This window comes from Hemicordylus capensis, chromosome 1, assembly GCF_027244095.1.
Source record: "Hemicordylus capensis ecotype Gifberg chromosome 1, rHemCap1.1.pri, whole genome shotgun sequence".
Taxonomy (NCBI): Eukaryota; Metazoa; Chordata; class Lepidosauria; order Squamata; family Cordylidae; genus Hemicordylus; species Hemicordylus capensis.
This window is the reverse complement of record NC_069657.1, coordinates 11,550,035-11,565,272: the sequence shown is the minus strand read 5'-3', so window position 1 is coordinate 11,565,272 and position 15,238 is coordinate 11,550,035. Positions and strand designations below refer to the sequence as shown.

The following is a 15,238-nucleotide window of genomic DNA, read 5'->3' as shown; positions in this document are numbered from 1 at the left end:
AGACTGTTGGTTCGAATCCCCACTGGTGTGTTTCCCAGAATATGGAAATACCTATATCGGGCAGTAGCGATATAGGAAAGATGCTAAAAGACATCATTTCATACTGTGCGGGAGATGGGAATGGTAAACCCCTCCTGTATTCTACCAAGAAAACCACATGGCTCTGTTGTCGCCAGGAGTTGACACCGACTCGATGGCACAATCTTTCCTTTATTAGCAAAAACAGACCAACAAAACCCTAATTCTGGACATCTATAGAAATCATTTAGTCATACTGTTATGATCTTCTTCTTCTTCTTCTTTCTTTTTTGTATTTGCATTTAATAGAGAATTTCTACTCAGAGAGAGGACCTAGCACAGATTTTCAAAAAAATCAAGCAGCTAATCAAGGAATATGAGTTCAAAAAGGCTGAAAAAGAGGATCTCCTCAAAAAGAGGTAAGCAAGATCTGCTTCTTTCCTACATTTGCATATGGACTGATTTTTTCATATCAATGGATTTTTTTAAAAAAAGTGAAATAATGTTCCTAGTATGAAGCAAGACGTGTTCCATATGTGAATACTCTTGTTCGATTTCTCCAGGACACTAGGGGGAGCTCCTGTGCATGGAGGCTTCCTCGCTCCCATGTGAAGGGGGTCAGTTCTGCACTTCTAAGGAGGAACATCAAAGCACCTGGTCCTTTAGCTGACACTCTCCTTTCCTGCAACCTGCCACATGTCTTCCCTTCTCTGTTCCCTCATGTTTGTTTATCAGGCCTGTGCAATTTGTGATCCATCCAGCCAAACAGCCCTGCATAGTGGCCTGCCAAATGGTCCTTTCCACATGAGATGCCTTGAGCTTCCTCAGGCATTTTTGTTTCACAAATCAACTGGAAGCCAAATAACAGTGGATTCCACAAACCACTTCATATAGCATTGTATCTTCCCTTATATCTTGCAATGCCTATTCCCTCACTGTGAAAGCAAAACCAAAAACTCCCCAAAACGCAAGAGCATGCATCCCTTTTTGACAAAGGTATACATGTTCCTTCTCCCTCCATTACATTTACAGCCCATTTAATTCCCCCTTCAACTTCCTTGTTGCGCTGAAGTGTAAGTGCAGTTATTTTTTAAAAAATGTTTGGGTTTTTAAAAACATTTTCATTGCTTTGCTCAGTTAGCGCTCTAAGCTGAATCAGAGGGGACAATTTCTTCCTGAGCCACAGCTTTGGAGAAGCTAGCAAAGCACCCTTCAGCCTCCAGATGGGTGATCCTTGCCCCTTGAACCAAGGCAAAGAGCACAGTAGTATTTCTCACACTCTCACAGAGCTTCGAAGCTCCATGTTAATTAGAAATTATGGTGCTCATATTTTGAAAGGTGGGCGAGCAGGTAGAGAGAGACATCTCCCTTCATCAGATGGAACTTTGGAAAGATTCTGAGTGGAACAACAAAAGTAAAAGTTAATTTTGTTATTACTTGCACCTCAGCAAGTATTTGTGAGTATTGAAAATAAAAATGTCCCTCTCTTCACACCATTCATAATTGTATAAGCCTCTGTCATGTCCCCTTTTCATTTCAGCATCGGAAGCAAAATGTTTGTAGTTCCATGCTCTTGATCTTCCAGCTGCAGGGCTTGTACAGAATAGTCCAGGCATTCCCTTCCTTGGGCCCCCAGATGTTGGGGAGCTACAATTCCCATCATCCCCAGCCACAATGGCTGAAGAGAGTTGTAGTCCAACAACATTTGAGAACAAAGGTTAAAAACCTTGGGTAGGCATTGTTGCCAGCAAAACCTTTCTACCAACTCCCCAGAGCTACCTTGGTTGTGTTTGAGTCTCCAGGCTTGGAGATCTCACTCTGTATATGCTCAGGAGCCTCACAGCATCATGAGCTCTCTGTTTATTTCACATGGGGACAGGTCACTTAGTGACAGTGGGTCAGTCGCCCCTAGATTTGGCTCCTAACAAGCAAATTGTAAAGGGGAACAGATGCACGCCCTCCCTAACATCCTGAGTAGACCCCAGAAGTTAACTAAAAGCAGGTTAACTCTCTGCCAAGGCCACTCTGCACTCAGGGTGAACTGCCTTGTCTTTTCCCTCCTTTCACAAAAGGGATAGCAGTCAGCTAATGAGCCAATTAGCTCAACAGGAAGAACATTGATAAGGCTTGCTGAGGTCAATCTCCCCCCCTCCCCCACCACACACAAAGGAGGTTGAGTGAGCGATACCTAAGAGATGCGCCCATTAAAAGTACTGATTAGATTACTGGACTTTTCCATTTATGCAGGTGCCCCTTCTCACATCTATGCACTTTGTTTTCATGACAAAAGCCTTGGCATACCTCGGCAATTCCCACATTGTTACACTGGGGAAGGAAGCTGAGCAATAATGGGAAGGAAGCTCAGCAATAATGAGATCCCTGCCAGTTCCTCCCAACTAGGGATGTGCACGAACCGGTTCGGAGGCCATGTTGGAGGCCTCTGAACCGGTTCGGAACCGGACTGGTCCGGCGGTTCGGCACTGGGGGGGGTCTACCTTTAAGGGCGGGGGGGGTAGTACTTACCCCTCCCGCCGCTCTTCCCCCTCCGGCGCTACATTTAGGCTTGTAGTTTTGGGGGCGGCAGCGTTCCTCCCTGCCGCCCCTGCCCCCGTCATTGCCCGGAAGTTGCGAAAATACGAGCACGCATGCGCCCGTCGCCTAAATGTAGCGCCAGAGGGGGAAGAGTGGTGGGAGGGGTAAGTACTACCCCCCCCGCCCTTAAAGGTAGACCCCCCCCAGTGCCGAAACGCGCCGCAGTGGTTCCGTGCACACCACTAGTCCCAACACACCTGTCAGACAGCAACGGTCAATTGGAATTTGCCCCCAGGATATGTATCTGGGTATAAGAACCCCCGATTACATGATTCAGTGTGCTCCCTCATGCCTTCCAATTGGGACTCCATCTGGTGTTCCCTGGGATCTGCTGGGATTTGCTTGCTCACTTGGGACTCCATCACATGCTCCTTGTGATCTGCGTGTTCTCTACGCGCCAGCTTCCTTGGAGTTACCATCAGCTTTGGGGCAATTTACTGTCCACCGGCCATCACACAAGGCGGTGTTAAGTACTTCATGCTGATCTCCAGATCAGCTTTCTTGCCCAGTCTGATCTGCCCAGTCTTCCTCTACAACCTTCCTGCACCCACTTTGGCCCAACCTGTTCCTGAGGAATGAAGTTCATTGGTGGTCCCCAGAGCCCTTCATCCAGATCAGGTGATATGAGCCTTTGCCCTTCCTTGGGCCCAAAATCTGTCTCTGTTCCCCTTTCTTAAATCCAAACCCCTCCTTCTCTAAAAACCGCTCTCTCTTGCCCGCCTGGGAACTTACACAATTAGGACTCTTAAGCTAAAACGCCTCATTGCCATTAAATGTATTTTTGATAGTAATATTGCTTTAATCACACATTTCTCTCCTTTGTACCCCTTCCTACAATAAATATCTTCTTTTTATTTTGAAACGTAAATCTTGTCTCAGTCTAGTAGTTTCCTGAGTCCACAACTTGGAGCAAATTAAAATCTAATGTGAAACTTCCTTTTTGAGCTAATTTTCTCCACATACGCCCAAAAGGTAGATTTCGGGGTGTTTGCCAGTCACCCTAGGAGTTATTTGCACATGGCTTCATGCTGCAGGGTAAATGTTGAGCAAAGCCACTTTGAATTACACTCGCAGCATTGAGGGAAGCAGTCCCTCCCTTCTGCTCTCGAGTTTGCTTTTGATATAAGTTCACATGGCATGCCTCCATGTTTCCTTCTAGCCAATGGGGGGGGGATTATTAAAAAGCTATATCTGCATTTCTAAAGAGACAATCCCTCTTATCATGCTAATGATTCTATATCAGTGCCTCTCCCTATTTGCTCCAGAGTTTTCAGGAAAATAGCTTAAAACCAGCATTTAAAAAATCTGGAAATACATCCAGATAAGCTAGAATTCATGAGACAAGCAGTGTACCCTCTAACAGGGATTCCCAGATATTGTTGACTACAACTCCCACAATCCCCAAACTGTAGTCTACAATGTCTGGGAATCCCTGTTAGAGGGAACACTGGAGACAAAGCCCGATTTGTGTGTGGAGTTAGTCCAAGGATCTCGAAGGGACTTCAGGATAAGTTTGGCTGGTGTGTGAACGCAATGCACACTCTCTCTTCTGAAGGAGATTTGGGGCAGAAGCCCTGTCTGTAAAGCCTCCTGGAGCAGTTTCATTAACGGCATTTACATCTGTGTTCAAGCATGGTTGGGGTTACTAATATTGGCTGACATGATGAGGAAAGTAGTTGCATTGACATTAAAAGGACAAGTCATTCATTCATTCATTTATTAATTCAATTTCTATACCACCCTTCCAAAAATGGCTCAGGGCAGTTTACACAGAGAATGAATGAATGAATAAATAAGATGGATCCCTGTCCCCAAAGGGCTCATAATCACAAAAAGAAACATCAGATAGACACCAGCAACAGTCACTGGAGGTCCTGTGCTGGGGGTGGATAGGGCCAGTTACTCTCCCCCTGCTAAATAAAAGAGAATCACCACGTTAAAATGTGCCTCTTTGCCAAGTTAGCAGTTAGACATTGCCTAATTTTCAGTAGGACTACTTTGAGTAATTTTCTTCATCAGCCGTTTATTTTCTATAATGTTGATAATTTTGTTTTAAATAATTACTGTACAGCTATGAAAATAACGGCATGTAACACCCTGTAGACTGTGGCTCTCTCTTTTGCAGAGAAGAGCCTTTCTTAATTTATCACCATTATTCTTCAGGACTGAGCTTCAAACTGAGCAAAAGGCACAGGATTCCACCTATGATGATGGCAGAGGAGAACTGCTTCGACAGCTGCAAGAGGTAACAGAGGCAAGGATATGGATCCTGTCATAAGGCCTGTTATGGGCCCTGAGCCTTTGACTGCCTTCCAGTCAGTCATTTCCCCCCCAATACTGAATTTGCTGCTACATTCATTATGCTGATGCATTCTGTTTCCCTGATGCTTCTTTAGACTACAATCTACCGGGAAGTTCTCATACACAGTAGGGCTTGAATTTTTATTTTATTTTATTATTTATTTATTCGGTTTCTATACTGCCCTTCCAGAAATGGCTCAGGGCGGTTTACACAGAGAAATAATAAATAAATAAGATGGATCCCTGTCCCCAAAGGGCTCACAGTCTAAAAAGAAACACGATAGACACCAGCAACAGTCACTGGAGGTACTGTGCTGGGGATGAATAGGGCCATTACACCAGGGATTGCCTCCTGCTGGCTCTAGGCCTCTGGGGGAGGTTCCTTTGGTATTAGGAGAAACTGAAGATGTCATGGGGTGAACAGGAGGCAGCTGGCAGCTCCTTCTTGCTCCTCCGTAAACCCCAAAGCCTACAGGGGTCAGATTGGCAGCTCCCCCCTCCCACTCTGTAAGGACAGAAACTGCAGGTGGCAAGCTCCAGAAGCATTTCCTCTCATGTGAGAAGACCTGGGGATGCTTTTTCCTAAGATGACGACTCCTGCAACACCCAGGTGCACCCTTGAAAGTGAGAGGTCTTTACAACTATTTTTAAAAAATCCAGTGGTTGCCATGTTAGTCTGTTGTTGCAGCAAAATCAACAAAGCGCCCTATGTCACCTTAGACACACATTTATTATAGCATAAGGTTTCGTAGGTTGGAGCTTATTTTGTAAACGACACACACCTTAAACTGAGTATAGTACTTCATGCATCTGATGAAGGCAGCAACAGTCTACAAATATACGTTACATTTGTTAGTCTTCAGTTTGCCATAGAACTCTTTTTTCTTCTTGTTGGCTGATGTTTAATTGCAGATGCAATTAAGCAATGTATCCACTAAAACACACATGATTAACTGACCAAGATTTTTTTAAATTGGGTGTGTTTCGTGGTCTTCTGGAAGTGTTGCAACATTTTGAGGATGACCCTGCCTAGTTAAATTAACTACACTGGTATTCATTCCTAGATTGATGAGGAGTTAGAAGCAGCCTTGCGAGCCAATAGAAAGCTCAAAGGTGAAAACGATCTTCTCAGCACCCAGTTTCGAACATTAACTGATGAAGAAGAACGCAGCCTTGCAGAAAGAGACCGGCTTGCAGAAGAGTTAGTATGTTTATATGTGTGCTTGCTTGTTCTCAGCTTAATGCTGCTAACAGGGCGGTGCTGGCATATGGTCTATCAGCCCTTGCCTTCTTGACCACTTCTGCTGTCTCTGATCCCTTTGCCCCTCACATATCTGCTCCGCAATCAGATCTCCTTACACCTTTCTTCTCCATCTCCTTATAGATAGAAAGAAATTCTTAAAATTTAGAGAACTGTGGTATGGGAACTGAGCACTTATTAGTTACCTAACAAATTAAAATAAATGGGCCCTCTTTAGATGATCACATTTAACTATTTTTCCTTCCCCTTGATAGATTCGAAAGATTATCCAATTTGCTCACCGAGAAGCTTGACAAAGTGGCAAAATGCTTAATGGAGACAAGAGTGATGGAAGAGGAGCTTCAAAAACTGCAGGACATATTTCAGTAAGTCCCATTTTGAATGCAAGGTGTAGCAAAAGACCTTGCTGCGGATTGTTTTTAGTTCCCAGCTTAGATAATATTTTCAACGGAGTCTGAAAAGAGTCAGTTCTCATCCTGGCTTGGCAGCAAATGGCCAGCAGATGGAGCTGCAAATTGCGTGATGATGCCCTGGGCTAGGGCATCATCTGTATCCAGCATGGGCAAGTGGAAAGAACTTTCCGTTTTAAACAGAGTCTTTCTCTTGTCTGGAAGCACCCATTAGAAGAGAGAGGCATTTAACAGGGAGAGAGGATGGATGTGACTGATGGAGAAAACTTGCAAGATAAGGGCCAAACTAGACTTGATGGGGCAGCCACATATATTTATGCATTTAAATTGATATTTTACATTTCGATCCCTCTCTTCCTTGGCAGAGCCCAGAGCGTTGTACATGGCTTTGTTTATAGCAATAGCACTTACATTTATATACTGCTTTATAGCTGGAGCTCTCTAAGCGGTTTACAATGATTTTAGCATATTGCCCCCAACATTCTGGGTACTCATTTTACCAACCTCGGAAGGATGGAAGGCTGAGTCAACCTTGAGCCCCTGGTCAGGATCGAACTTGCAACCTTCTGGTTACAGGGCGGCAGTTTTACCACTGCGCCACCAGGGGCTTGTTATCCTCACCAGGGGCTTGTTATCCTCACAACAAACCTGTGAGTTTGGTTAGGCGGAGAGAGAAGTGACTGGCCCAGAGTCACCCAGTCAGTTTCATGACTGAACGAGGATTTGAACTTAGGATTTCCGGTCCTAGTTCAACAGTCTAACCACTACACCACACTGGCTTTCCATTTATTTATTTATTTATTCATTCATTCATCGATACATACATACATACATACATACATATTTATTCACATCTGCCCTATTTACATATAAAGAGTGGGTGGGAGGTCTACCCATTGCACAGAAAGGAGCATGCAGAGAAGGGAAGTGAAACCCACCTTTAACAGTACCACTTTTACTATCACCATGAGAGCTAGAAACTTTAATTTAAAAAACCCACCAAAACTAGGGTTGTGTCCGCAGGCGAAATGTTCCACCTTGGAATCGCCCATTTCAAACATTCTGAGCTTGAAACAGAACCCCCTTTAAAAGGGGGACCTGTTTTGAGCTCGGAACAAAATGATAGGTTCCAAGGTGGAACATTTTGACACATTTTGACACATTCCGAGTGCTGTTTGGGAATCCAAAAGATCTCAGAGGCTCTTCTGGCCTCTGCTCATGCGCTGTGGCCATTTGTGTGGTCCACACCACCTCGGAAATGGTCGCCGCATGTGCACAGAGGCCAGAAGAGTGCCTTTTTGGAATCCAAAATGGCATTCAGAATGTTCTGTTTGGAACGATCTGTGGATTTTGCATTCTGATTTGAGCTTGGAACAGAATGCAAAATTTGTTCTGTGCACATCCCTAACCAAAATGTCAAGTTTGCCGAAATCCTGAGGATGGATTCAGGCAATCACAAACCACACATTAGCTAGTGGATTTGTTTGTCCCTGCAACCATGCAGGCAAGCCTAGCATTATTGTCCCTTCACTACTGCTGTGTCAAAATCTGGAGAAGCAGTGGGGTAGTAATTGGGTTTAACTCTGGGGAGCAGTAAACACCTGTGCTCTTAAAATGTGACACCTGTCCTTTTTTTCATCCTAAACAACAGCTTGGTGGTAGTGTTCCTTAGGATTTGGAGGCTGTATAAAAACTGTTTATTTAACACTACACTTTGTTTCAGAAACACACAGGATTCCTATGCAAGAGAAATTGGAAGTTTAGAGGTGAATTTAAGGAGAGAAAGTGAAAGAAGGTAAATTATTCTTTGAAAACAAAGGGTTAAACCTAAGTGGTAGAAGGAAGTTGTACCAGCTTCATTTGCTTTTCCTGATGTCAGCCAGCATTCAAAACAGAGTGCCTTAGAAGTTGCAAAGTGAGTTTTTCAGTGTCTAGATATGAATATCAGACTACGTTTTCCTAAACTATGCAATTAATAAATGAATGGCCATGATCAAGCAGACATTGATGCATTTGCTGGAATCTGCATGTACAGAACTCAGTCTTAGGAGGGTTCCCCCCTGCCCTTAAGCAACCCCAACCCTACCAAACCCACACTCCATGTGTTAACCTCCCTTGCGGTTCAGAGGAAGTAAGGTTGGCAGGTGGGCAGGCAGACTTGATGGAGCCAAAAACACCACCACTGTGCAACCCCAGAATTCACTTTAAAGACTTGCTGGATCAAGAACAATAGTATCTTTACTATGAGCAATTTTTGTGTGTGTCAGAGAATGTAAACTTTTGATTAACACCGAACTCTTCATCAGCCACTCTGAAAGGTAACTAAAGCTCATGTATCTGGAGGGAAAGACTGGTTCCAAATTCCAAGTTTAGTGATTTGGATAGTGGCTGTGCAGAAAACTTAATAACAGCATGTTTATGGTGCTTTGAACACTCCAAAGCATTCCACTTGTTAAATATAGAGGGGCAGGTTCACACAGCCGCCTGCAAGTACTTACCCAGTAGTTATGAAAGGAATTGGAGATCGCAGGGAGCATCTGCTTCGGTCAGGCATGCCATCTGAATCCACCCAAGTCCAGTGGTTACTCACTTCCGCCTTCGTTTTTGCTGCTTTCGCGCCAACTTCTGTAACCTGGCTTTGAAGTTGACTTGTCCAAGTATAAGCAAAAGTAGGAGCAACCGACATTGGGAACTGGGCTCAGGCAGGTTCAGACATCATGCTCGACAGGAGTGCACACTCCCTTCGGTCTTTGGTTCCTCTTGTACCTACTTGGTAAGTACTTCCAGGTGGCTGTGTGAGCCCTCTTTAAAGAAAACGGAGCCCTCTTGAGCCCCAGTGCTGTCTTGGAAGGTGCACAAGGAACGCAGGCGATTGTAGTCCTTCTCAGCGCTTTCCCCATAGAGCTCTGTGGTGAAGGTGCTGGGAAGGACTACCCTTCCCAGAGTTCTGTGTATGCTTTCCCAGATGTCACTGGGGCTTGGCAGGGTTCTTTTTCTCTTCAAGGGCCCTCTTGCCACTGGGACAAGCCCAATGCAATGCACAGGACAACATGTTAGGAAGTGGCTCCCACACTGAAGGTTTTTTTTTTTGCCAAAGGCCATTGTGACTAGGTATTATGGGAGTTGTAGTCCAATGACATCTGGGCACCCCAATTTGAGAACCCCTGGGCGAGTCTATTTTTATATTTCCTGAACTGCCAGAACTGAACTGCAGGACCAACTTGCCGAAATTACAGCAGAGTACCAGAAAATGCAGGCTGACCACGATGAGATTGTGAACACAGCAAAGCAGAAGTTGGACCAAGGGAGAAGTCAGCTTGATGATTTAATGAAGCAGGTATGATTCCCATCTGGAATAATCTTTTAATGTAGAGTTGTGAACCGCCCAGAGAACAATGTGAAGTTTATTATTAGTACAACCAAATTGTGCTGCCATGTAGGTTTTTACAGGGGGAGCTATTGTGGGAGACCTTGGACCAAGCAGGGCTTTTACTGCCCTCCTAGACTTGGACCAGCAGATGTTTCAAAAAAGCACCCCCATGAACAAAAAAGTAGTTATCATTGCCACCACCTCCAATTAATACCTGAGAGCTTTTACTTTACTCTTAGCCCTCTAGGTATTTATCCCGGAAGTTCCAGGATGCCCCTCACGAGTAGACGGGGCATCCTGGAGAGACCCCCAGGGCCAGGAGACTGGTTTCAGCCTCCTGCCGAGGGTCTCCTTGTGTGTTGCTATGGCACAGAGCCGTGCCAAGGCAATACAAGATCAGGAAGAAGAGATGAACGGAGCGCTTGCTCCGTTAACCTCGGCTAAGGGGAAGGGGAATTAGGCACATGACTGCCAAAAAGCGGCCCCTTAGCCCACTTTTTGGCAATCGTGAGAATCGCCTCATAGTCTTAGGGCCAAACTACATGTTATGCTGGAGATCTGTGATTAGCTCTACTAATTTTTTCTTTTCTTTGATGAAATGCAGCTGCAGGGGTCTGCAAATTTTATTGGAATGGTCAGGAGAGGGTTTGCTAGCTCTTTCCCTTCATGCCATTTACCTGATCAAAATCGCCCCCCGCCTTGCCTCAGGCAGCTTTTGCAGGTGGGAGTAAAGATGGGAGTACAGATGTTAGTCACTAGTCAGGGCTCTCCCACACAAAGCATAGTTTGTCTCTTACAAGGAAAGAAAGAGTCTTCAAGACAGGGTCAAAAAACCAATCAGCGAAACTTATGCTAATATGAGGGTTTTGTTCCCCATGCAAATAAAGATTGATTCCAGTTAACTGGAAGATTGGAAATTCTGCTTGCACTGCCAAGCACATATTGCTGCAATTAAATCATGCAAAAACATTTGCACCTCTAGTTAAGATGAAAGAGATGCTGAGAATCTGAAAGTGGTGGATAGCTTAGCAAGTGGGATTTTGGAGATTCCATCACTGAAAGTTTCAAACATTGGCGAGGTAAGTAGCTGTCAAGCCAGAAGAGGATGGGACACAGCTTATAACAGGTTTCAGTCTCAGACTACAACCCGTGGTCCCATATATGCTAAGGCCAGACCAGCAGATTCATGTGTGTATGTCTCATTGGTTGGATTATTCTCAGCAAAGGGTTAACCATTTTACCTTTTGCAGTTAGCAGAAGCAGGTAGATTCCTTTCTACCTAGGTGCATGTTCCTCAGCCCTGATCCAATGTGATTAATTTTATTACCTTTCCTTATTTCATGTATGCTTAAAGCTTTCCTTAGAGATCTGACTTGTGGCTCTGTCTGAATTCTTCAGAACTAGCTCTGCCAACACCATCCTGTAGAACAGGAGGAGGCAACATGCAGCTCTCCAGATGTTGCTGAACTACAACCCCCATCATCCCCAGCTGTAATAAATGGTGGCGGAGGGTGATGGGAGTTGTAGTTCGGACACATCTGGAGAGCTGCATGTTGCCTACCCCGATGTAGAAAGAGGGGGTCGGATGTCCATTTGGCATGAGTGCAGAAGCCTTCCCCCTCATTCACAACTTACCTCCTCACAATCCTTCCTCAGCCCAGCTACTTTTCTCCTCAGCTAAGCTCTGGTGTCAGAAGTGTGCCTTGCTGAGAGAAAAGTGTTTGAAAAGAGGGGGGCTGCAGGGAGGTAGGCAGTGGGCAGGGCGAGGATTTGGTGCTCCTCACCTGTGTCCCTCTTTTGCCCTTTAATGGGATCCTTCCCTCTGCTTCCACCGTGAATGGCGCAATTTGATGTTTCAGCACACGGCTCTGCCACTCTCACATCTAGTTGGGCTCCCAGTCCCATGATGACCAAAGCAACAGAAAGGATCACCACTGTTGCTTTTTATTTTCTGGGACTAGAATGAAGATCTCAAGAAAGAAATAATGAAATCCCTAGAGACCATTAAACAACTCACTGAGAAGCTACAAAGAAGACGCGCATTCTATAAGAAACGTAATGCTGCCATGGAGGCAGAAATCGAGAGGCTTCAGGTAAGAGATCTACTTTTTCATAAAGCTTGAAATATGTGATCCTGATTATCTTGCATTAAGGTCTTCTTTCATTTTCACGAATTTGTGGGGGAGGCCATGTGCGTGCTGGTGTCATGTGCGGGCAGTTGGGGGAGAGCAGCACTGGCACACCAAGGCAGCTGGGAGGAGGGCTGCAATTAAGGAAGTGGCAGTGAGTGGCAAAGGAGGAGGTATGGACCTGCTCTCCTCTGTGTTTAAAGGGGCAGAGGATGTGTGCCGAATCGCCCGCCGAATCGCAATTCATGCACATCACTAACTCCCATCATCCTCAGCCACAACGGGGGCCCAGTTTGAGAGCCTCTGCTTTAAACATAATATCAAAAAATTAAGCCTCCACAAATCAAAGGTGTGTGGAGGAGAGCTGGTCTGGTGGTAGCAAGCATGACTTGTCCCCTTAGCTAAGCAGGGTCTGCCCTGTTTGCATATGGAAGAGAGACTAGAAGTGTGAGCACTTGAAGATATTTCCTTCAGGGGATGGAGCCGCCACATGCTCCTTGTGGGTATGAAGGGCTGTCTTTGGAGGCCTTCAAGAGAGCCCTAAAGACCCGTCTTTTCAGCCTGGCTTTTAATAATATTAAATTGGTTTTAAAAATGAGTTTTATGTTAATACTAGCCAACCCACACAGAGCATCTGTGCGCTCTTTGGGGCCAGCTGTTTCCCCCCTCCCTTCTGCCTCACTCTCCCTGCCTCCCTTCTGCCCCACTCTCTTGCCCCTCTTCCCCTTCCCCGTCCCCCTCCCACCCCTCTCTCTCACCCTCCTGCCCCTCCCCCCTCCTGCTCCTCTCTCCCCCTGCCCCACTCTCTCTTGCCCTCCCCCCGATCCTTTCTCCTGCCCTTCCCCTCTCCCCCTCCCCCACTCTCTCTTGCCCTCCCCCTGCCCCATTCTATCCTCCCCCTTCCTTCCTCCCCCTGCATTTTATTTTACTCTACTTACCGGGTGGCGGGCGGCCAAGAAGGGCCCCCCCACCGCTGCTCCTCCTCCCAAGCAGTGAACAGGGAAGTCCCGCCGCCCGGTTCCCTCCCACGGGTGCCTGGCCTCGGCAGCCAGTCCCGCCACCGCAAGCCACCTCCGCAGCCGGGCCCAGCACCATCACAGCCTGGGCTGCCACCAGGCCGAGTGCCACCTTTTCGGCCGGGCCTGCTGCACCAAGTGCTGCCTCCGCGAGCCACCGGGCCCGCTGCCGCCACTTGCCAAACTCTGCGGCCGGCCTCTTTGAGGCCGGCTACCTCTCCCCCCACCCCCACCTTCTGCCCCAGTCTCCGGGCGGGGATGAGCCCAGGCTGCCAGGCCGAGTGCCGCTGCTGCGGCCAGGCCCTCCACCGCCTTGCTCAGGCCCGCTGCCTTGCTTCCGTGGCTGGGCCGGGCCTGCAGCCACAGTTGCTGGGCCGGGCCCACCACTGCAGCCTGGCCCACCGCTGGCCAATTCTCCTGGGTGTGCCAGCCAATCAGGTGCCTACGCTGCCCAGCCAATCAGCTGGGCAGCTGGGACACACATTCGAAGGCACACCCAGGAGAAAAAAAATAGAGAGAGAGAGAGAGAGAGAGAGAGAGAGAGAGATTAGCTGCTTTTAGTTTATGTTTTCTGCTAAATGTTTTGAATGTGAACCACGATGAGCCATTATGGGATGGGCGGTGTATAAATGTAATAAATAAATGATAATAAAAGTGTTTGTACTTGGACATAGACCCTTTCCAGGTAGCGATTTATGCCACCTTGACTGCTTTTTCCTATGGGCAACATTCCTGAATGGCCTGGATGACCCACAGCCCTTACCACATATTTTGCTAATGAGTGCTGTATGTCCCTTTCTATTGTCTTGAGTGCACAAGAGAAAATACTGTGAGAGGAAGGACAGTGTCTGGATGTGGATCTATTCAGCGCTACCCTGTAGGTGTATCTGCCCCACGTACCCCCTCACTTCTGCAGCTGGACACACCTCTTGCAGATTGCTGTGCAGTTATGCACAGTCCTTTTCCAGTCCACATCCCATCGAAGGGTTCTTTGTCAACTCCCAGCTATCTGATTCTTAAAAAACAACAACAACAACTTTCGTTTAGGGTGCTGTGGTAGCCTAGCAGCTTCCAGCCATCACTGATCACCTTGCCTCACTCTCTCTGGCCAAGGGGTATGTTCAGGCTAAACAGTGATCGCATCTCTCGTTTCCTCAACTAACAGACCCAGTGATAGTTTTGAGGTGTGCAGTGGTGAGAGGAGGTTTGTGTGTGCATCTGCTGGATTGGGAGGCCCCCACCCCGCTCCATTTGTTTATTTCTCTTTCCCTCTCGCACGCACTTCAGCCCCCAACACATTGCACTAAGCAACTGTTTATAAAGCTGGAATTGTTCACTTTGCTGCTGTATCGGATCATTCAAAAGCCCAGCATCTCTTAGTTCCCATCGTTTCCTCTACAGGAAGAATATAATACCACAGCAAAACTTCTGCAAGAAAAAGAAGATCAACTAAAAGTGAAACTCCCTCTCTCGGAGGAGCTGCAAAAGGAATCTGAGCAAGCAAACACCAACTACACCAACCAGACGGACTTGTTTGCGGGTGCGCCTTGAGTCGTTTCCCCAGGCAACAGCTTCTTCTCCTGCCTGTTTCTGATCTTCGTGCATGCTGTTATTTCACGGAGTGGCAGTGAACATGGGGAAATGTGGGAGAATGAAGGGAGCTCTCTCACTCCCCTGTGTTTTCTCCTCTTCTCTCCACCTAACCCTTTGTACATGACAGCATGTGTAAGGTTGGCATGGGGAGTGTGAAGGCTTATTTACTTTATTTTCAAAGTGTGCATACTGCTTAAACTGACTAGGTTCTCAAAGTGGCTCAAAGGATCATAAAGGCCATTATAAATCCAGCAGTCCATAACCATACAAATACAGGCTGATGTCCAGATTAACACTGCATGTGCCAAAAACCATTACATGAATGCAGCCATCTTTTAAAAACCATCTTTAAAAATTTTTTCCACTGACAAAAGCCTGTCTATGAAGTTTTAATCTGTCTCCTGAAGAATAATGAAAAGTGGGTGAGCTTTTCCACTCCAGCTCTATTTCAAATGGGCTCAGCTAAAATAATTTTCAGTCAGTATCTTTAATTTGGTCTCTGTCCAGCATAAGGTAAAAACATAGAGACGCTGAAATTAACAGCTGTA

General features: G+C 46.3%; 1 protein-coding gene across 4 annotated transcripts in view; it reads left to right on the top strand.

Moving 5' to 3' along the window:
* The window catches only part of LOC128337302 (trichohyalin-like), a 59,563-nt gene that overhangs the window by 25,993 nt on the left and 18,332 nt on the right, over positions 1 to 15,238 (top strand). For all 4 annotated transcript variants that reach the window (XR_008312238.1, XM_053278116.1, XM_053278111.1 and 1 more), the window contains 8 exons: positions 328 to 437; positions 4,774 to 4,855; positions 5,976 to 6,112; positions 6,427 to 6,537; positions 8,306 to 8,377; positions 9,784 to 9,919; positions 11,914 to 12,045; positions 14,499 to 14,637. Coding sequence is in view for 3 of the 4 variants with exons in the window: in XM_053278116.1 (XP_053134091.1) it covers positions 328 to 437; positions 4,774 to 4,855; positions 5,976 to 6,112; positions 6,427 to 6,537; positions 8,306 to 8,377; positions 9,784 to 9,919; positions 11,914 to 12,045; positions 14,499 to 14,637 (919 nt within the window). In the remaining variant the exon portion in view is untranslated. The remainder of the gene's footprint in view (positions 1 to 327; positions 438 to 4,773; positions 4,856 to 5,975; positions 6,113 to 6,426; positions 6,538 to 8,305; positions 8,378 to 9,783; positions 9,920 to 11,913; positions 12,046 to 14,498; positions 14,638 to 15,238) is intronic.